General features: G+C 41.0%; 1 protein-coding gene across 2 annotated transcripts in view; it reads left to right on the forward strand.

Annotated features, from left to right (window-relative positions):
* The first annotated feature begins 1403 nt into the window (after positions 1-1403).
* Positions 1404-24368, forward strand: part of LOC134294704 (neurexin-2-like) — an 81091-nt gene continuing 58126 nt past the window's right edge. The window contains exon 1 of one of the 2 annotated variants that reach the window (XM_062966305.1): positions 1404-2598. In XM_062966305.1, the coding sequence (XP_062822375.1) occupies positions 1884-2598 (715 nt within the window). In that variant the 5' untranslated portion in view covers positions 1404-1883. The remainder of the gene's footprint in view (positions 2599-24368) is intronic. The other variant, XM_062966306.1, reaches the window with a different exon arrangement.

Here is a 24368-nt window from a genome sequence, read left to right on the forward strand (position 1 = left end):
AGGAAAGTGACCTCTAAAAGCCATCTAGATGGTTTCATAAGACCATAGATAAGGAAAGGGATACTGAAAGACCATCTAGACAGTCTCATAGGACCATAGGTAAGGAAAGTGACCAAAAAGCCATCTACATGGTCTCATAAGACCATAGATAAGGAAAGGGATCCTCAAAGATCATCTAGATGGTTTCATAAGACCATAGGTAAGGAAAGTGACCAAAAAGCCATCTACATGGTCTCATAAGACCATAGATAAGGAAAGGGATCCTCAAAGATCATCTAGATGGTTTCATAAGACCATAGGTAAGGAAAGTGACCTCCAAAAGCCATCTAGATGGTCTCATAAGACCATCAGTAAGGAAAGGGATCCTCAAAGACCATCTAGACGGTCTCATAGAACCATAGGTAAGGAAAGTGACCTCCAAAGGCCATCTAGATGGTCTCATACGACCGTAGCTAAGCAAAGAGACCTCCAAAGACCATCTAGACAATCTCATAAGACCATAGGTAAGCAAAGAGACCTTCAAAAACCAGGTAGACTTAGGTCAACCCTAAGCCTAAAGTTAGCACAGGGGCCAGGTCAATGACCTTGGAGGGCCGCATCTGGCCCCCGGGCCTTAGTTTGGGGACCCCTGTGTTAGAGGATGCAGCTACATTGTAGTATTAATGCAGTTCGGTACAACTTAAATATATACTGTATATACTCAAGTATAAGCCTAGTTTTTCAGCCCTTTTTTAGGACTGGAAAAAACCTCTTCAGCTTATACTCGGGTGAGGGTCCTGGTGGGCTTATATTCAGGTCGACTTATATACGGTATATTTATTATTTTTCTCTATTATTATTGGTATTGTTACATTTATTATTTTACTCTATGAATGAGCGCCCGCTGTTAGCCCCAGTTCCTGCCAACCTAGCAGTTCGAAAACATGCAAATGTGAGTAGATCAATAGGTACCGCTCCGGCGGGAAGGTAACGGCGCTCCATGCAATCATGCCAGTGGCCACATGACCTTGGAGGTGTTTACGGACAACGCCAGTTCTTTGGCTTAGAAATGGAGATGAGCCCCAACTCCCAGAGTCGAACATGACTGGAATTAACGTCAGGGGAAAACCTTTACCTTTACCTAACCTACATTTATTATTTTACTCTATTATTGTTGTTACTTTTATATTTATTTTATCCTATTTTTATTATTATTAATACATTTATTATTTTACTCTCAGAAAGAGAAAGAGTGCAACTGGTCCCTCTTCTGGAGGCTGTTGTGTGGGTGGAGCTAATAAAGTGGTTTTTTTGTTCACTGCCATATTGTAGGAAAAAATTTCAATGCTCTACTATAATTGATTTTTTTTTTTAAAAAAAATAACTGACTGCTTTCCTCCTCTTTTTTCTCCCTCTCATTCTTATTCTCTTCTCTTCTTCCAGGCCTGAGCCTTCTATGATGTACACTCCAGACTGAACTTGAAACCAGGGCAGCTTAGGAAGGGAAGAAGGCCGGCTGCTCCGGGCATCAAGAGAGATATATGGTCCTTGGAGGAATATTGGAGCCTGTGAACATTTGGGAACCGGTCAGAGACTTTGCTTGACTTGACCTGCTCTTGGGTGGAGGAAGATGCTGTAGAAGAGCGGCCCTGTGCTCCTGGGGAGGGGGAACAGGGGAGGTGGAAGGACCTTTCTGCCTTGAGACCCACGGACATTGGGACTTTTCTGCTTGAGAGAGCCCCCTCCCCATGTCCAGCGGTCCCTGTGGGTTCCTCATCGTTTGAGAAACAGACCAGATTGTAACCTCTTCTCCATCTTCCCTCTCCACGGCGCTACTCTTTTGTCTCATGTGGATTTGAAAGCATCTCGAGGACGGGAGGCCTCCTTGACCTCCAGGCGAAGCCATGGCGAAGCCGGTGCGTTTGCTGGTGCCCTTGGCGCTGCTGGTGGCCTCGATGCTGAGCCCAGGCGCAGGCGGAGCGGCCTTGGAGTTCAGCGGCACGACAGGGCAGTGGGCACGCTATGCGCGGTGGGACGCCAGCTCCTTGGGGGAGCTGAGCTTCAGCCTCAAGACCAACGTCTCCCGGGCGCTGGTGCTCTACCTGGACGACGGCGGGAACTGCGACTTCTTGGAGTTGCTGATCCTGGAGGGGCGCTTCCGCCTGCGCTTCACCATCTCCTGCGCAGAGCCGGCCAGCCTGCACCTGGAGACGCCCGTCAACGACGACCGCTGGCACATGCTGCTCTTGACGCGCAACTACCGAGAGACCATGCTGGTGGTGGACGGCGAGGCCCGGGTCGCCGAGGTGAAGTCCAAGCGGCGCGACATGACGGTGGAAAGCGACCTCTTCGTGGGCGGCATCCCGCCCGACGTCCGCCTCTCGGCCCTCACGCTCAGCACCGTCAAGTACGAGATGCCTTTCCGCGGCATCGTGGCCAATCTGAAAGTGGGAGACATGCCGCCAGCGCTCTTGGGCAGCCAGGGCATCCGCAGCGACATGGAGTACCTGTGCACCAAACAAAATCCTTGTGTCAATGGTGGGATCTGCACCGTCATCAACAGCGAGGTGCAATGTGATTGCAGCCTTACCGGCTTCCAGGGGAAGTTTTGCAGTGAAGGTAAGACACTCTGATTCTGGGATTTATTTATTTATTTATTTACAGCATTTATATTCCGCCCTTCTTTCTCACCCCGAAGGGGACTCAGGGTGGATCACATTACACATATAGGAAAACATTCAATGCCTTTTAACATAGAACAAAGACAAGACAAACACAGGCTCCAAGCTGGCCTCGAACTCATGACCTCCTGGTCAGAGTGATTCATTGCAGCTGGTTGCAGTTGGCTTGCTCTCCAGCCTGCGCCACAGCCCAGGATTGAGTTCCTTGAACCACTCAGGGGTACGGTAGCCAAAGATGGGGAATGGTTGTTGTAAAAGTAGTGTCTCACTTATCCAACATCCACTTATCCAACATTCTGGATTATTCAACGTAGTCTGCCTCCCACCCGGATTCACAGCTGTCTCTCTAGGCAACCAGTACTGAACTTTTTACTCATTTAATTACCGACAATATTGTTACTGTAAGCTTATTTTAGGCAATTCTATCTTTATTTATAAGGAGCCCCGGTGGCGAAGTGTGTTAAAGCACTGAGAGTTCCATACTTCGCACTTTAACAACACAACTGTTCAATGCTAAGGCTTCCCGGTCTGCACAGGGTTCCATACTTCGCACTTTAACAACACAACGGTTCAATGCTAAGGCTTCCCCGTCTGCGCAGGGTTCCATACTTCACACTTTAACAACACAACCATTCAATGCTAAGGCTTCCCCATCTGCGCAGGGTTCCATACTTTGCACTTTAACAACACAACCGTTCAATGCTAAGTCTTCCCGGTCTGCACAGGGTTCCATACTTCGCACTTTAACAACACAAACGGTCAATGCTAAGGCTTCTCCGTCTGCACCGGGTTCCATACTTCGCACTTTAACAACACAACGAGGGTGCAGTGAATGATGAATGGTCATGAGTTTTCTTGTTTTTCTGTCCAAATTGTCTAGTTCCACCTGTGACCAATTTATAATGCCAGCAGTATATCTTATGACAGGTATGGCCCAGGTGTTTATGGCCTTGATGGTGTTGCCTCCATTGAGCTTGCTTTTGAGAATTTTTCTGACCCTTTGTGTGTATTCTTTACTGACCACAGTCTTCACATGTTCATGCTTGATGTTGTCCAGCTGTAATATGCCCAGATATTTATAGGCCTCTGGCTGGTGACACTTTATTGTTTGGCTATTAGGCATATTTATGCCCTTACTTTCAATGATTTTTCCCTTCTTCAATGCCACTGTCGAACATTTGTCCAAGCCAAACTCCATGCTGATATCAGTGCTAAAAATTCGGACAGTGTTAGTCAGAGACTGGATTTCAGTTTCCGTTTTTCCATACAGCTTCAGGTCATCCATGTACATCAGATGCAAAATTTTGTGAGATTTCTTAGATGTTTGATAGCCAAGATTTGCTTTCTGTAAGATTGTTGACAGAGGGATCATGGCAATAATGAAAAGCAGAGGGGACAATGAGTCTCCCTGGAAAATTATTATAATTATAATTATATAATAATAATTATATTATTATTATAAAATTATTATTATTATTATTATTTTATTATGACACAGCAAACAAGATAGATATGCTGGATTTCATATCACAAAATCACAAGTCGAACACTTCCCAAGTGTCTAGGACTGTGTGATGTATTTTCGGATGATGCGCGCAGATCCCAGCAAGGTGGCCTTTTGTTGTTGTTGTTGTTGTTGTTGTTGTTGTTGTTGTTGTTATTATTATTATTATTATTATTATTATTATTATTATTATTATATGGGCACCAACCCCCAGATTCAGACACAACTGGAGCTCGCTATAACCTGCAATGTCATTGGAGGGAGAGCCATTGGTGTCTCCTGTGTAGTGGGAGCTATAGCTGTTTGTGGAAGTGGGAGCTTGTCTGTGGAAGTGGACACCCCAGCCACACATACACATACATATTTTCACTTCTATTATGTGTCTAGATTTGTGTGAGGATCACTTTCATGCTATGAAGAATGTTGCTGTGCAGGAGTGGTCATAATCGGTCCTAGACGAGGAAACAAATGCCTTGCAGGTCAAAGGCAATCTGGTCCCTAGCTACAAACAATTTATTCAGCTATTACTTATCTGTTTATGACTGTGCCTGCTGTTCTGGAAGGAAGCCAACAAGGGCCGCAGGCATCCAGCACTGGGGAAGCTGGTGTGGGCGGACTGCAAAGGGAGACCCTGGGCTGTTTTTCCAAAGTCCCTTGCTTCCCTGCTTGGATGCCAGTGGGTGGATCCCAGTGATGTAATTGAGGGAGAGCACTCATTCTTACTCTCACTCTCTTTCTGGAATCCTTTGCTTGTGCAGAGCATAGTTTCCCGTTTCCTAATACAGGTTCAGCATCCCTTAATCGGAAATGCTTTGCATTAGATGTGTTTTGGATTTTATGATACTGTATATACTCGAGTATAAGCCTAGTTTTCCAGCCCCTTTTTAGGACTGGAAAAACACCTCCTCGGCTTATATTCGGGCAAGGGTCCTGGTGGGCTTATATTCAGGTCGGCTTATACTTAAGTATATATGGTATATTTATTATTGTTCTCTATTATTATTGGTATTGTTACATTTATTATTTTACTCCATTTATTATTATTATTACATTTATTATTTTACTCTATTATTGTTGTTACTTTTGCATTTATTTTACTCTATTTTTATTATTATTAATACATTTATTATTTTACTCTATTTATTATTACATTTATTATCTTACTCTATTGTTGTTACTCTTACATTTATTTTACTTTATTTTTATTATTAATACATTTAATATTTTACTCTATTTATTATTACATTTATTATTTTACTGCATTTATTTTATTATGACACAGCAAACAAGATAGATATGCTGGATTTCGTATCACAAAATCACAAGTCGAACACTTCCCAAGTGTCTAGGACTGTGTGATGTATTTTCGGATGATGCGCGCAGATCCCAGTAGGGTGGCCTTTTGCAGCTGGCAGATCGTAATTTTGTCAATGTCTGTTGTTTCCAAATGCCGACTGAGATCTTTTGGCATGGCATTTATTATTATTATTACATTTATTATTTCACTCTATGATTATTAAAAGGATACATAAGCACATTTACATTGAAGAAGACGAAAATAATGATTTAATCAGAGTTGAATAGTCATATCTTAAATTAGTTTGACATAAAGATTCAAAAACATTGAAACTACTGATGCCTCAATTAATGTAATTTTATTGGTATCTCGGCTTATACTGGAGTCAATGTTTTCCCAGTTTTTTGTGGTAAAATTAGGTGCCTCAGCTTATATTTGGGATGGCTTATACTCGAGTATATACGGTACCTTATTTCCATATACTACAGTATGTACACAATTAGATCAGGGTTGTTGTGTGTTTTCCAGGCTGTATGGCTATGTTCCAGAAGTATTCTCTCCTGATGTTTCACCCACATCTGTGGCAGGCATCCTCAGAGGTTGGAAAAACTAGGGATTCTGAGACATACTGCCCGAAAGTAACTTTTTTGCAAGTTCTGTTTTTCCCTATGAAAAATACAAAGTGAGATCCTGTCAATGAACCACAGAAATGTGCTAGAAGACCTAGAAATTCCTAGAGAGGTTTTCTTTCAAGTAAAAAATCTGTGTTTATTTACGGTATGATTTTTCATTTTCACATGGGAAGAGGAGAGTGCAGACTTGTGACTTTCCAGAAGGTTCGGGCAAAAGCAAACTATGTCCAGCACTCTCCGCTTGTGTGTTCCTCCCTTCTTAACAACCTTTGCCATTCTGACCACACTCTGAGCTTGTTTAAGCCGCATCTGCCGCAATTTCCATCTTTGAAATGCTGAAAGGTATGCTTTTGTTCTCATGTTCAGAGATAAAATCTGCTGGAGAACTTTGTCTGGTCTACCTTTTTGATCTAATTCAGACTCCAACAGACTGCTATGAAAATAGCAACATGGTTATACCTCAGACTCTGAATTTTATAATGCAATTCTTGGAATAAAAATCCCTAGTACAATATAGGTTGAGCATCCTTTTTTCCAGAACTCCCAAAACCAAAACACTTAAAAGTTCAATATTATCCACATTGATCATAGAATCATAGAATAATACGAGGGTTGAATGAAAAGTAATTCCTCCACCTTCATTACTTGGGTTTGGATGGGAATATTTTAATAAATCCAACACAGAAATAACCCTTAGAATGTACTCTTTAACAATCACTTTTCACTTTTCCACACAATCACCAGACAATTGGATACATTTCTGCCAACAATGAACATGTTTTCTGAAGCCGTCATGGAAGAAGTCGACACTCGGTTTCCACAACCAGTGTCTCACAAGACCCATCATGCACAGATCTTCCGATAGCCAAGCAAAGCAATAATGTGACCCACTCATTCTTGTGAAATGTCAATGATGCTTGAAATTTCTCTCTGAGGGATACAACAATCGTCCTGAATCAATCTGTCAAACTTTTGCTTGTAAAATTCAGTGGTTGCTGTCACAGGACGTCCAACTCTTTGTTTGTCACGCAAGTCAGATGTTCCCACCTCAACATCTTTAAACTTACTCGCCCAATGACACACAGTACTCACATCAACACAATCACCACAAACAGCTTGCATTCTCTCCTGAATCTCCTTTGCGGTGACACCTTCTGCTGTCAAGAATTGCACGTTGCTTAAGTTGCATTGACCGACCGTCTGCGCAGGGTTCCATATTTGGCACTTTAACAACACAACCGTTCAATGCTAAGGCTTCCCTGTCTGCGCAGGGTTCCATACTTTGCACTTTAACAACACAACCGTTCAATGCTCAGGCTTCCCCGTCTGTGCCGGGCTCCATACTTTGCACTTTAACAACACAACCGTTCAATGCTAAGGCTTCTCCGTCTGGCAGGGTTCCATACTTCACACTTTAACAACACAACCGTTCAATGCTAAGGCTTCCCCGTCTGTTCCGGGCTCCATACTTTGCACTTTAACAACACAACCATTCAATGCTAAGGCTTCCCCATCTGCACAGGGTTCCATACTTCACATTTTAACAACACAACCGTTCAATGCTCAGGCTTCCCCGTCTGTGCCGGGCTCCATACTTTGCACTTTAACAACACAACCGTTCAATGCTAAGGCTTCTCCATCTGGCAGGGTTCCATACTTCACACTTTAACAACACAACCGTTCAATGCTCAGGCTTCCCATCAAATGGAACTGATCTTTGTAGGTTCGACCTATTTGCCGACTTAGCATAGACCCACAGGTATGCCTTCTCAGTATTATACTTAGCACTTTAATGCCTTCATCAGTTGGGCAACTACCCCTCCCTGATGACTCTGACATATTTTGCACTTTGGCCCAGATCTGTGATTTTAACTCATGTTTTTAACACCTTATTTTGTATGTTGACCTTTTATGACTGTTTTTATCGATATTGTTGTTTTTATTGTTGAGTGATTTGCTTTATTGTTTTGTTTGCTTTTATATTGTGGTGTTTGGGCATGGCCCCATGTAAGCCACCCCGAGTCCCTTCGGGGAGATGGGGCGGGGTATAAGAATAAAGTTATTATTATTATTATTATTATTATTATTATTATTATTATTATTAACTGTAGAGGAGAGTCTACTGAACAAGCTAGGGCCTGCTGCATACTAGGACTGCCATCTGTTGAGGAATTACGAAGGTGGAGGCATTACTTTTCATTCAACCCTCATAGAGATGATCTAGAGCAGGGGTCCCCAAACTAAGGCCCGGGGGCCGGATGCGGCCCTCCAAGGTCATTTACCTGGCCCCCGCCCTCAGTTTTATAATATAATATTTTTACATCAGTTTTAATAATATATTGTATATACATATAATATTAATAATAATCTTATGCTATACAATATAATACTAATAGTAATACTGTACCATATAATAATATTAATTATATGTTACAGTAGAGTCTCACTAATCCAAGCCTCGCTTATCCAAGCCTCTGGATAATCCAAGCCATTTTTGTAGTCAATGTTTTGAATATATCATGATATTTTGATGCTAAATTCGTAAATACATTACTGCGTATTGAACTACCTTTTCTGTCCAATTTGCTGTATAACAGGATGTTTTGGTGCTTAATTTGTAAAATCATAACCTAATTTGATGTTTAATAGGCTTTTCCTTAATCCCTTCTTATTATCCAAGTTATTCGCTTATCCAAGCTTCTGCCGGCCCATTTAGCTTGGATAAGTGAGACTCTACTGTATATATATATATTACATATTGTATAATAGTATAGTGGTGTAGTTCAATATAGTAATATATAGTGCTAATATTGTGTTATGCTAATAATATAATATATTGTATGTACATACGGCTGCTCTGAGTCCCCTTCGGGGTGAGAAGGGTGGGATATAAATGTAGTAAATAAATGCAGTAAATAAATAATTAATTTTAGACTTAGGCTCGGCTGACATGACCTGAAGGCACACAACAACAACAACAACAACAACAACAACAACAACAACAATCCTAATTAACTTGGCTATCTCATTGGCCATTAGCAGGCCCACCCTTTCCATTGAAATCCTAAGAGGTTTATGTTGGTAAAAATTGTTTTCATTTTTAAATATTGTATTGTTCTTTCATTGTTGTTGTTGTTGCACTACAAATAAGACATGTGCAGTATGCAAAGGAATTTGTTTTTTGTTTTTTCAAATGATAATTCGGCCCCTCAACAGTCTGAAGGATTGTGGACTGACCCTCTGCTTAAAAAGTTTGGGGACCCCTGATCTAGAGGTTATAATGCAGCTTGCAATTAGAGAGGATCTAGAGCACCAGAGCATCTGTTTTGGAGGGAGAAAGCCCTAGGTCCAGACTCTGTTTTTTCTTAGTAGGCTGAGAAAGAGCGTTCTCTGAAATCCCAGAGAACTTCCGCTACTCTTTCAGAACCAGTTCTGGAGCAGTGACATATACTGGGATGGTAGCAGCAGGGATAAAAATGAGATTCTGGGAGGCCAAAACTAAGATGCTTTTCTGTTTGAGGCTCTATTCATGGATTACAAACACTGGAGCCTTGGCTCCTGCCAGCTTTGCAGATTCAGGGCTGTTTGCATATAGGTAATGTGCCTTAAACCTTGTCACTCCATCCCTGTGCAAATCTAACCCTTCTCTGTTTGCCTTTTGTGTGTGTGTGTGTAAGGCCCCGACGGCAATGTGTTTTAGTATCCCGACAGCAACCAGACAGTTTCAGTTTACATAACCCCTCCACGAACACGCCCTTCGTCTCACGAGGAGTGCCAAATGGTTCTCGCTTACGTCAAGAAGTCTCTCCAAGTTTTCTTTTCCCATGTAGACGCACAACAACAACACCCACACGCACCGTCACTTGGGCTGAGACCACCCACCCACTCGCTCCCGGCTACATGTTGTCTGGGTTTGTGTGTGTGTGTGTGGGGGGGGGGGGAGAGGAGGAGTCTGGAAAGCAGATGGTTGTAGCGACCAAACATGGCTAGTTGTTGTAGAGATGGCTTGGCGATGATGGAGAAGCCTCCATTAGCTCTCACACAGGCAGCTGTGGCAGACATTTCAGCCCACTGACTCTTGGGTGGCGGTTGTGCAAAAGAAGGCGATGGCGATTGTCACGGCCGGGGTAGCTGTCACCTAGCCCTGTTGCCATGGAAACAGGGCCCCGGCCGGCTGATGGATTTAGACTCAAACACATTTGATGCTCCTCAAAGTGTGCAGTTTCTCAATGACACAGCAGGAAAGTTGGAATGCAAGTGACTGAGAGATCATTTGTACATGCTTCCTTTCTTCCTGTGCTCTAGCCCGGCCTATGATATGCCTAAAGGATTTAGTTTTCCCTTCAGCAATGAGTAGACCTAATCCTACACTCACCCTGGTCACTCAACTACAACTCCCAAGAATTTCCTAGCCAGTGGAGCCAGTGGGCATTTGAACCACAGTAGCAATTCCAACTTCAGATCAGAAGCCGGTCTCTTGTAAGGCTGGTGGGACTTAGTTGCCCAAAAAAGACTAAGCCACCACAAAATATTTCATATTACGAGGGTTGAATGAAAAGTAATGCCTCCACCTTCATAATCCTCAACAGATGGCAGTCCTGGTCTGTGGCAGGTACTCACTCGTTCAGTAGACTCTCCTCTACAGTTCCATTTGGAAGGAAGCCTTAGCATTGAACAGTCATAAAAGGTCAACATACAAAATAAGGTGTTAAAAACATGAGTTAAAATCACAGATCTGGGCCAAAGTGCAAAATATGTCAGAGTCATCAGGGAGGGGTAGTTGCCCAACTGATGAAGGCATTAAAGTGCTAAGTATAATACTGAGAAGGCATACCTGTGGGTCTATGCTAAGTCGGCAAATAGGTCGAACCTACAAAGATCAGTTCCATTTGATGGGAAGCCTGAGCATTGAACGGTTGTGTTGTTAAAGTGCAAAGTATGGAGCCCGGCACAGACGGGGAAGCCTGAGCATTGAACGGTTGTGTTGTTAAAGTGCGAAGTATGGAACCCTGCGCAGATGGGGAAGCCTTAGCATTGAACGGTTGTGTTGTTAAAGTACGAAGTGTGGAACCCTGCGCAGATGGGGAAGCCTTAGCATTGAACAGTTGTGTTGTTAAAGTGCGAAGTATGGAACCCTGTGCAGATGGGGAAGCCTTAGCATTGAACGGTTGTGTTGTTAAAGTGCGAAGTGTGGAACCCTGTGCAGATGGGGAAGCCTTAGCATTGAACGGTTGTGTTGTTAAAGCATTAAATTACTATATTGTACTACATCATTATATGGTAATATTATTAGTAATATTTATTTACTACATTTATATCCTGCTCTTCTTACCCCGAAGAGGACTCAGAGCGGCTTACAAATCAAATGAACATACAATATATTATTAGCATAACGCAATATGAACATTAAATTACTATATTGTACTATATCATTATATGGTAATATTATTAGTAATAATTTTATAGTAAATAGTAATATTTACTACATTTATATCCCGCTCTTCTTACCCCGCGGTGAGAACTCAGAGCAGGTTACAAATCAAATGAACATACAATATATTATTAGCATAGCACAATATAAGCATTAAATTACTATATTGTACTATATCATTATATGGTAATATTATTAGTAATAATTTTATAGTAAATAGTAATATTTACTACATTTATATCCCTCTCTTCTCACCCCAAAGGGGACTCAGAGCGGCTTACAAATCAAATGAACATACAATATATTATTAGCATAGCACAATATAAGCATTAAATTACTATATTGTACTATATCATTATATGGTAATATTATTAGTAATATTACATTTAATATATAATATATAATTAATATAATTATATTGCATTATTAGTAGTATAATATTGTATTCCATTATAATATTATAATTAGCGGAAGTCGTGTAAGTGGGATTCTATTCTACCAGAATCAGTGCAGATTGCACCTATGAGAACGTTGAATATATAGCATTAGAGAGGCCTGCAATCCACCTGATGACAAATTGGCTGACATTGTCTCCCCTAATTGTCATCAAGCCAAGAAGCATTGAGCATATGAGCATGTGGCCACTCCAGAAGAATTCAGAAGCAAACTCGCGGTGTTTTCGAGGGGTGTTTCCATCTCTGTGTTTGTCTCTTCTCCATGTGCCACGCCGGATGCCCTCCTGGCACTGCCTATATTTAAACCAAGCAGCCTCCGGTCAGGTTATTTGCATGCTTGCTCACGAAACCTTGGAGGGCAGATGCAAGAGGATGTCCTTGCCATAGAGACACACAATTGTGAGATTGCTTGTCATTTTCTTTTGTTGGAATAGGAGTTGTAGTTTGGCAGAGAAGGCTCACGACCTTGTAAAACCACAACTCCCGTGTTTCCATGACATTTAGACACGCCATTTAAAGTGGCGTCAAGCTGTCTTCATTCTGCAAGATAAGCAAAAATTTATGTGCATCATCAATCTCTTTAAATCCAAATAATGAAGTTAGCACTGGAAGTCATATATTCGAAAAAAATTGTGAATGAAAAGACCGAGTTGAAATTATCAGATGGGGTTTCAGTATCTCAAAATATAAATACCGCCTGTGTCTCATTATGCCAAAATATATACAAGATGCATCTGGTAGAATAATTAGAGAAATCTCCTTCAAAAAATGGCTGTGATGAATCATATATTAAAATTTTACAGAGACGGCTATCAGTGCTAACTGTGACTTGAGATCGAGAGAAAAAAAAATGCATTATGCAAAAGCCAAAGAACGTTGAATTTGCAAATATGCCAGGGAGATTGTTGGCGTTTAAGTTATAAAAAGAAACAGAGAGAGAGAGAGAAATAAAGATACAAGAGGGGAAAGAGATAATTGCTGATAATGCAGATATTCAAAAGGTGTTCCACAGATATTCTTCGTTATAGAAAAGGCAACAAATGCTGTTGGTAAAGAAAGATGAATCCTTAGAGAAACAAAATCTACTGTTTATCTTTTTTTTCATGTCAGGAGCGACTTGAGAAACTGCAAGTCGCTTCTGGTGTGAGAGAATGGGCTGTCTGCAAGGACGTTGCCCAGGAGATGCCACCGGTGGTGTAGTGGGTTAAAGCCTTGCGACTTGAAGGTTGGGTTGCTGACCTGAAGGCTGCCAGGTTCGAATCCAACCCGGGGAGAGTGCGGATGAGCTCCCTCTGTTAGCTCCAGCTCCATGTGGGGACATGAGAGAAGCCTTCCACAAGGATGGTAAAACTGTTTATCTAAAACAGTCAGAGATAGATGTTGAATGCTCCTATAACGGTAGAAGATTAAGATTGGTAAGGTACTTGGGTCAGATAACATATGCTGTTTTATAAATGTTTTGAGGAAGAGGGTTGTTGTATGTTTTCCGGGCTGTATGGCCATGTTCCAGAAGTATTATTAATAATAATAAAAATAGAGTAAAGTAAGCCCTCTTTTTAAGACTGAAAAAGCCCCCCTTGGCTTATACTCGGGTGAGGGTCCTGGTTGGTTATATTTGGGTCAGCTTATACTCGAGAATATATGGTACATTTATTATTTTTCTCTATTATTATTGGTATATATTTATTATTTTTCTCTATTGTTGTGGCTACAATTGCACTTATTTTACTCTATTTTTATTATTATTAATAATAATACATTTATTATTTCACTGTGATATTATTATCATTGCATTTTATTACATGTATTATTTTCCTATATTATTATTATTATTATTTCATGTATTACTTTACTCTATTATTATTAAAAGGATACATAAGCACATGTATTTTATTTACTCTATTATTATTATTATTATTATGATTACATTTATTATTTCACTCTGATCTTATTATTATTATTATTATTGCATTTATTATTTTACTCTATTTATTATTACATGTATTATTTTCCTGTATTTATTATTATTATTATTATTATTATTATTATTATTATTACATTTCTTATTTTACTCTATTATTATTAAAAGGTTACATAAGCACATGTACATTGAAGAAGATGAGAATAATGATTTGATCAGAGTTGGACAGTCTTATCTTAAATTTGATCTTGATGTAAATATTCAAAAACATTTAACCTACCGATGCCTTAATTAATGTAATTTTATTGGTATCTATTTTTATTTCTGAAATTTACCACCCTTGGCTTATACTGGAGTCAGTTTTTTTGTGGTAAAATTAGGTGCCTCAGCTTATATTCGGGTCGGCTTATACTCGAGTCTATACGGTATTCTCTCCTGACATTTCGCCCACATCTATGGCAGGCATCCTCAAAGGTTGTGAGGGTGCCTGCCATAGATGTGGGTAAAACATCAGGAGAGAATACTTCTGGAACGTGGCTATACAGCCCGGAAAACTCACAGCAACCCAGTGATTCTGGCCATGAAAGCCATGAAAGCCTTCAACAGCCCTTTTAGTTTCTTCTAACTAAGTGATTTTGTGATTCTGCCAAACACAAGCTCACTCCGTTCTGATATTATGACTATCACATCACCTCTATGTCTACTTGTCTCCAAACTAAACATGCCCAGCCTCCTCAATCATTCGTCTTGAGAGTATTTTGAACATCTTGGTTGCCCTTCTCTGGAGATGTTCCAGCTTGTCGACATCCTTCTTGAACTGTGGTGCTCGGAACTGGACACAGTGTTCCAAGTTGAACACCCTGAGGAACCATGCCTGAACAGTTCAGGGCCACTGAAGTTCAAAAGAGCAAATTTTCGGAAACTGCTACCGTGAGTCGTTTGCAGTCCATAAGCACAAACATCTTTTTGTGATTCTGGAAGGGTCTTTTATGTTCTCGCTCAGCCCAACTCATATTATGGGCCAGAATCTCATCCCCAGTAGGGAATTGCCTCCAAATCGTGCTCCCGTTGTAGCATAAGAACAGAGGATGTGTTAAGGCAGAAAAATTGGAAGGGCACCACTACATAATGCCCTTCCTCCACCAATAATATAGACTGAATTTTTCATGGAGACGGTGAACAGTTTCCCTTGTAGAACAACTTCCATGGCAGGAATGGAGAATGGGTGATCATTTGCACGTGGCTGCAACTCCCAACAGCCCTAGCCAAAACAGCTAGAGTTGAAGGATAATACGAGGGTTGAATGAAAAGTAATGCCTCCACCTTCGTTACTTCAGTTTGGGTGGGAATATTTTAATCAATCCAACACAGAAACAATCCTTAGAATGTGCTCTTTAACTACCACTATTCACTTTTCCACATCATCACCAGACAATTGGATACATTTCTGCCAACGATGAACAAGTTTTCTGAAGCCGTCACAGAAGAAGTTGACACTCTGTTTCCGCAACCAGCATCTCACAGTCCCCATCGTGCACAGGTCTTCCGATAGCCAAGCAAAGCAATAATGTGACCCACACATTCTTGTGAAATGCCCATTATGCTTGAAATTTCTCTCTGAGTGATACGGCGATCGTCCTGAATCAATCTGTCCATCTTTTGCTTGTGAAACTTGGTGGTTGCTGTCACAGAACGTCCAACTCTTCAGACATTCCCACCTCAACATCTTTAATCTTGCTCACCCAGCAATGCATAGGACTCACATCAACACAATCACCACAAACAACTTGCATTCTCTGATGAATCTCCTTTGGGGCGATACCTTCTTCTCTCAAGAATTCAGTGACTGCACGTTGCTTAAGTTGCATTGACTGACCATTTGCACAGGGTTCCATACTTCACAACCGTTCAATGCTGAGGCTTCCCCATCTGTGCAGGGTTCCATACTTTGCATTTCAACAACACAACCATTCAATGCTAAGGCTTCCCCGTCTGCACAGGGTTCCATACTTCGCTCTTTAACAACACAACCATTCAATGCTAAGGCTTCTCCGTCTGCACAGGGTTTCATGCTTCGCACTTTAACAACACAACCGTTCAATGCTAAGGCTTCCCCGTCTGCGCAGGGTTCCATGCTTCGCACTTTAACAACACAACCATTCAATGCTAAGGCTTCCCCGTCTGCGCAGGGTTCCATGCTTCGCACTTTAACAACACAACCATTCAAATGCTAAGGCTTCCCCGTCTGCGCAGGGTTCCATGCTTCGCACTTTAACAACACAACCATTCAATGCTAAGGCTTCCCCGTCTGCGCAGGGTTCCATGCTTCGCACTTTAACAACACAACAGTTCAATGCTAAGGCTTCCCCGTCTGCGCAGGGTTCCATACTTTGCTCTTTAACAACACAGCCATTCAATGCTAAGGCTTCCCGCCAAATGGAACTAACTGTAGAAGGGAGTCTACTGAACAAGCCAGGACCTGCCGCAGACCAGGACTGCCATTTGTTGAGGAGTTACGAAGATGGACCAAAAGGTCCCAGGTTCAAATCCCGGGAATGGAATGAGCGCCCACTGTTAGCCCTAGCTCCTGCCAACCTAGCAGTTCGAAAACATGCAAATGTGAGTAGATCAATAGGTACCGCTCCGGTGGGAAGGCAATGGTGCTCCATGCAGTCATGCCGGCTACATGACCTGGAGATGTCTATGGACAATGCCGGCTCTTCGGTTTAGAAATGGAGAGAAACATCAGGGGAAACCTTTACCTTTTAACCTACAAAGGTGGAGGCCTTACTTTTCATCCAACCCTCATATTTGTATGATTCAGCATTTTGGGTTCCTCCTATCAGACTCAAACCTGGAATGAATTCATCCTTTCATTTAAATGGATGCTATTGTCACCACATGGTTGCTTTAAATTTAACATAGGTGGGCTGGGGAGAAAGGGTGACATATCCTGCTTTGAGCTCTTTAGACGGAAGAAGGGTAATAAATAAGGGTAATAAATAAAACCATGTCCTTTGCTACTGTACTAAACTATCCACAGGCTGGAATGGTCTCTCCCTGCTCCGTCAGTTCATCAGCTTCAATATTTCTTTCCGCAGACTGCTCCTTTGGCTGCCTTGCCTCTCTCCTCCCTCTCCTCCCCTCCAGCTTCCCTTTGTTTATTCTCTTTCCCCCTCTCCCTGCCTTTTTTTGAATCAGCCCTTCTCCATCCCTCTCGCTCATGCCATACCCATAGGCAGGCCTGCAGTGGTGCCCACCTGCCTGTTCCCGTTAGCTTTGCTTCCCATGATGGGTGCCGAGTGACTCCGCTCCTATTTTTCTTTTCCTGCTGAATTGCTTTCCTTGTCGAGGGGGCTCCAGGCCCAGCCAGCCTTGGCGTTCCCTGCAAGGACAGCCCAAGGTCGGTTGCCAAGCACGGCTGCCAAAAGATGCAATGCATGCTGTGTGTGTGTGTGTGTGTGTGTGTCTTTTTCTCCCTGTGGAACATCTCCTAGGGCATGGCTTCTACTCCTTACTCACTGTTGAGCAGGCTGGGCACCACCAGGTGGCAATCGGAGAACTTCCGTGGCATGTGCCGGAGCATCAGGCCATGCCTCCAAATGATAAAAGAAAAACATTGCTGGAATTTTATTTATTTATTTATTTTGCACAAACTCGGCCTTTGCCTTGCACACAAGAAAAAGTAGGAAATTTATTTATTTATTTATTTATTTACCCTGTTTCCCTGAAAATAACACATCCCCAGAAAAATAAGACCTAGTAGAGGTTTTGCTGAATCTATCTATATAAAAAGGTAATGAAATTTCGGCCTAGGACAAAACAACAAAACTACACATCCCAGAAACACTAAACTTGGCAGCACAACCCCTCATCCATGCCTCTATGTTCATACAACAAAAAACAAAAGAAAAATAAAGTCCTAATTAGAGGGAGAGGAATAATTGTTTTTATCCAATTGCTGCCAGTTAGAAGGCTAAGCTCCGCCCACTTGGTCTCCTAGCAACCCACGCAGCCCAGGGGACAGGAAGAGTTAGGCCTCACTTAGGCCTCTTCCACACTGCCTATAAAATACAGATTATCTGATTTGAACTGGATTATATGGCAGTGTAGACTCAAGGGCCCTTCCACACAGCTATATAATCCATTTATAATCTCATATTATCTGCTTTGAACTGGATTATCTTGACTCCACACTGCCATATAATCCACTTCAGTGTGCAGTCGGACACAACTGGACTTAATGTCAGGAGAAAACCTTTACCCTTTACCTTAACTACCACCAATTCTTCAATACTTTATTTCCCATACCACCATACTTTGCCACAGCAACGCGTGGCCGGGCACAGCTAGTTGCTAAATATAAGGCCTCTCCTGAAAGTAAGACCTAGCAAAGTTTTTGTTTGGAAGCATGCAGGATTGTTGTACATGGAAATAAAGGTAGGAACAAGAAATAATAATAATAATAATAATATAATAACTTTATTCTTGTATCCCACCTCCATCTCCCAGAAGGGACTCAGGGCAGCTTACACAGGGACAAGCCCAACAACAACATAAATTTACATATGAACAGAAATTTAAAACAGTAATTTAAAAACAGTATAGCAATAAAATATAATATAGAAATTCTTGAAAGGATTCACAGTTTGGTTATGCTGGTTTGTGATGACAACTACTGTACAGTAGATAATAAATTTTCATTTTTTAAACATTCAACCATAAACGTGAATTTTTCTTTGTGGAAAAATAAGACATCCCCTGAAAATAAGACCTAGCGCCTCTTTGGGAGCAAAAATTAATATACGACACTGTCTTATTTTTGGGGAAACAAGGTATTATTTAATACATTTATATCCCGCCCTTTGGAGCATCAGGCCATGCCTCCAAATGATAAAAGAAAACATTGCTGGAATTTTATTTATTTATTTATTTATTTTGCACAAACTCAGCCTTTGCCTTGCACACAAGAAAAAGTAGGAAAATTATTTATTTATTTATTTATTTATTTATTTAATACATTTATATCCCGCCCTTTGGAGCATCAGGCCATGCCTCCAAATGATAAAAGAATAACATTGCTGGAATTTTATTTATTTATTTATTTATTTTGCACAAACTCAGCCTTTGCTTCAAGTCAACCTTCAAGTCACAAGGCTTTAACCCACTATGCCATCAGGGGCTCCATAGAGTGAATGGTGACTCTGGCCACCTTAATTAGCATTGAATAGCCTTGCAGATTCAACACCTGGCTGCTTCCTGCCTGGGGGAATCCTTTGTTGGGAGGTGTTAGCTGGCCCTGATTGTTTCCAGCCTGGAATTCCCCTGTTTTCTGAGTGCTGTTCTTTATTTTCTTCGTGGGTCTGTAGATAGTTTGTAGGTTGTGTTTCTTCATCAGCTTCCCTTTGTGGCCAGTGGTTCCCTTGAAGTATGGCAAGAACACTTTTCCTCGGGGTGGGTCTTTGTCCTTTCTCGTGTGACTTTTTCCATACAGATTGGGTGATTCGACTTGTATATGTGATAGCTGCTGCTTTACTTTAGGGACTACAACACGGAGCAATGGATTCGCCTAAACCAGGGGTCCCCAAACTAAGGCTCGGGGGCCGGATGTGGCCCTCCAAGGTAATTTACCTGGCCCCCGCCCTCATTTATAATATAATATTTTTATATCAGTTTTAATAATATAATATATTGTATATACATGTAATATTGATAATAATATTATCATTTTATACAATATAATACTAACAATAATGCCATATAATAATATTAATTATATGTTATATATTACATATAATATTACAGTATAGTGGTATAGTTCAATATAGTATAATGCTAATATTGTGCTATGCTAATGATATAATATATTGTATGTATTACAGCTGCTCTGAGTTCCCTCCGGGGTGAGAACAGTGGGATATAAATGTAGTAAATAAATGTAGTAAATAAATAAATAAATAATTTTGGACTTCGGCTCGCCCAAAGTCTGAAATGACTTGAAGACACACAACAACAACAATCCTAATTAACCTGACTATCTCATTGGCCAGAAGCAGGCTCACACTTCCTATTGAAATCCTGATAGGTTTATGTTGGTTAGAATTATTTTCATTTTTAAATATTGTATTGTTCTTTCATTGTTATTGTTGTTTTTTGCACTACAAATAAGACATGTGCAGTGTGCATAGGAATTTGTTCGGTTTTTTTCTCCAAATGATAATTCGGCCCCTCAACAGTCTGAAGGATTGTGGACCGGCCCTCTGCTTTAAAAGTTTGAGGACCCCTGGCCTAAACATTAAGAGAGAATCCAAGATTAGGAAGAGCGGGAATTCCAATCTAGAAAGGACCGCTTATAGTCCTTCTGTTTGCTGTCCATGGTCCTGAAACTAAAGGCCAACCCTCCTCCTTCCATTCTAAATATCTTTCCTGCTCAGTGCTAACTGTGTCTATTTTACATCCACCATTTGCTAGTAATTGCATTCATTATTAGTGTTTTTTAATTTAATTTGTCACAGCTGTGTTCAGTGTGTGTTCCCCATTCCCACTGAGCTGCCTTTTGTTGCCTTTGTAACCTTATTCCAGTGTTTCATATTGAGAACTGAAATCTTTGTGTTGTCGAAGGCTTTCATGGCCAGGATCACAGGGTTGTTGTATGTTTTCCGGGCTGTCTGGCCATGTTCTAGAAGTATTCTCTCCTGACGTTTCACCCACATCCATGGCATCCTCAGAGGTTGTGAGGTATGGATAACTAAGCAAGAAAGGTTTATATATATTTATTTCCATCATTTCTATCCCGCCCTTCTCACCCGAAGGGACTCAGGGTGGCTCACAATCTGGCCAAATTCAATGCCAATATACAATACAAAAAGATAAAACTTAAGCAATTAAAACAATTAGGTAATTTAACAAAATACAATAAATAGATTTAAAACCATCTATATATATAAAAAGGTAATGAAATTTCGGCCCAGGACAAAACAACAAAACTACACATCCCAGAAACACTAAGCTTGGCAGCACAACCCCTCATCCATGCCTCTACGTTCATACAACAAAAAGAAAACAAAAAATAAAGTCCTAATTAGAGGGAGAGTAATAATTGTTTTTATCCAATTGCTGCCATTTAGAAGGCTAAGCTCCACCCACTTGGTCTCCTAGCAACCCACTCAGCCCAGGGGATAGGCAGACTTAAGCCTCACTTAGGCCTCTTCCACACTGCCTTTAAAATACAGATTATCTGATTTTAACTGGATTATATGGCAGTGTAGACTCAAGGCCCTTCCACACAGCTATATAACCCATTTATAATGGACTTAATGTCAGGGGAAAACCTTTACCCTTTACCTTAACTACCACCAATTCCTGAAGACTTTATTTCCCATACCACCAGACTTCGCCACAGCAACGCATGGCCGGGCACAGCTAGTCTATATATATAAAAGAGTGATGGCATCACGGCAATTCACAAAACAACAAAAGTACAGGCCCCCCAACCTCAAAATTTGACAACACAACCCATCATCCACGCCTCAAGGTTGATACAACAAAAAGAAAAGAAAAATAAAGTCCTAATTAGAGGGAGAGCAATAATTTTTTTTATCCAATTGCTGCCAGTTTAGAGGGCTAATCTCTGCCCACTTGGTTGCCTAGCAACCAAAGGACAGCCAGGTTTCAGTTAGGGGACAGGCAGATTTAGGCCTCACTTAGAATTCTTCCACAGATTATCTAATTTGCACTGGATTATATGGCAGTGTAAACTCAAGGCCCTTCCACACAGCTATATAACCCATTTATAATCTTATATTATCTGCTTTGAACTGGATTATCTTGACTCCACACTGCCATATAATCCACTTCAGTGTGCATTTTATACAGCTGTGAAGAAGGGGCCTCAGATAATCCAGTTCTAAGCAGATAATTTAAGATTATCAATATACAGTAGAGTCTCACTTATCCAACGTAAACAGGCCGGCAGGATAAGTGAATATGTTGGATAATAAGAAGGGATTCAGGAAAAGCCAATTAAACATCAAATTAGGTAATCGTTATACAAATTAAGCACCAAAACATCATGTTTTACAACAAATTTGACAGAAAAAGTAATTCCATGCGCAGTAATGCTATGTAGTATTTACAGTAGAGTCTCACTTATCCAACACTCGCTTATCCAACGTTCTGGATTATCCAACACATTTTTGTAGTCAATGCTTTCAATATATCGTGATATTTTGGTGCTAAATTCATAAATACAGTAATTACTATATAGCATTACTGTGTACTGAACTACTTTTTCTGACAAATTTGTTGTCTAACATGATGTTTTGGTGCTTAATTTGTAAAATCATAACTTAATTTGATGTTTAATAGGGTTATCCTTAATTCCTCATTATCCAACATATTCGCTTATCCAACGTTCTGCCGGCCCGTTTATGTTGGATAAGTGAGACTCTACTGTACTGTATTTACAAATTTACCACTAAAATATCACAATGAATTTAAAACACTGACTACAAAAACATTGATTATGAAAAGGCAGACTGCGTTGGATAATCCAGAACATTGTATAAGCGAATGTTGGATAAGTGAGATTCTTCTTTAATATGAAATAATTACTCGGATAGAATAATGCAGAACAATATAATCTCTAAAACCAGGACAGTAAATAAACAGGGGAATTCCACACAGGAAACAATCAGGGCCAGCTAACACCTCCCAACAAAGTATTCCCATCATCAAAGTCTGGCAAATCCTGTTTTCTCAGGGCCACAGACAGTAGAAGCACATAAAATATCGCAAACAACACCACTCTGAAAACAAGGGAATTCCAGACAGGAAACAATCAGGGCCAGCTAACACCTCCCAACAAAGTATTCCCATCATCAAAGTCTGGAAAATCCTCTGTTTTCTCAGGGCCACAGACAGTAGAAGCACATAAAATATCGCAAACAACACCACCCTGAAAACAAGGGAATTCCAGACAGGAAACAATCAGGGCCAGCTAACACCTCCCAACAAAAAATTCACTCAGGGAGGAAACAGCCAGGCTTTAAAGCTGCAAGGCCATTACATCCTAATCATTTTTCCTAATTGCAGCATTCATACTTGCCTCCAACAAACAAACAAAAAAACCAATCAGAAATATTGTATATTCACAACCTTTAGGAAATAATATCCCCTGATGGCGCAGCGTGTTAAAGCGCTGAACTGCTGAACTTCTGGACCGAAAGGCCACAGGTTTGAATTGGGGGAGCGGAGAGAGCCCCCACTGTTAGCTCCAGCTTCTGCCAACCCAGAAGTTCGAAAACATGCAAATGTGAGTGCATCAATAGGTACTGCTCTGGCGGGAAGGTAACACCGCTCCATGTAGTCATCCCACATGACCTTGGAGGAGTCTACGGACAACGCCGGCTCTTCGGCTTAGAAATGGAGATGAGCACCAACCTCCAGAGTCAGACACGACTGGACTTAATGTCTGGGGAAAACCTTTACCCTTGACCTTAACTACCACCAATTCCTCAATACTTTATTTCCCAGACCACCAGACTTCGCCACAGCAACGCGTGGCCGGGCACAGCTAGTACATTATAAAATACTTGAGCCATATACTGAACAAAATCTGGCTACCAGTATTAAAAAAACTCAACAATCAGAACAGTAAATAAGAAGCAACACTCTGAAAACAGAGGAGTTCCAGACATGAATTAACCAGGGGCAGCTAACGACTCTAAACAATGGATGCCCCCAGGCAGGAAGAAGCCAGGAGATGAAGCTATTCAATGCTAATCAAGGTGATTAACCTGTGAGTTTTCCAGGCTGTATGGCCATGTTCTAGAAGCATTCTCTCCTGACATTTCACCCACATCTATGACAGGCATCCTCAGAGGTTGTGAGGTCTGTTGGAAGGTTTGTTGGTGGCCAAACTGGGAAGTGAGACTAAACAAGGCAAACCTCTTGCATCTTATTGAGCCTGTGCTGATGCTGTGTAAGTTGGATTTATTTTCTCTGCTGCCAACACAATATTTCATGCTGCAATTCATTGCACTTGGCTATTGTGTTTTGACTATGGTCTTTTTAAATATTTTATGGTTTTGTGAGCTGGCCATAGAACATTGTTATTGGGAGGCCTATATAAATAACGATTTAAAAAACAAAACAAAACAAGGGCTTAAAATCTTAGGAACCCAAAACTGCTTTAGGCTCAGAGCCAGTGGTAAGAGACTAAGGCAAAATCCTATTAAATCAATTCCTGAATGTGATGTAAACACATATGCAAATCTTGCTAATTAAATGGACTTACTCTGGTTTGGAACAGAAAAAGGCTTGAAACAAAGAAGTTACAGTGGACCAGCTGTTTTTTCACAGCAAATTGCCCATAGCTTTTTGAAAATGATTAAGGAATGTGCTGTATATACTCGAGTATAAGCCTAGTTTTTCAGCCCTTTTTTTAGGACTAAAAAAGGCCCCCTCG

This window comes from Anolis carolinensis, unplaced genomic scaffold, assembly GCF_035594765.1.
Source record: "Anolis carolinensis isolate JA03-04 unplaced genomic scaffold, rAnoCar3.1.pri scaffold_19, whole genome shotgun sequence".
Lineage (NCBI taxonomy): Eukaryota > Metazoa > Chordata > Lepidosauria > Squamata > Dactyloidae > Anolis > Anolis carolinensis.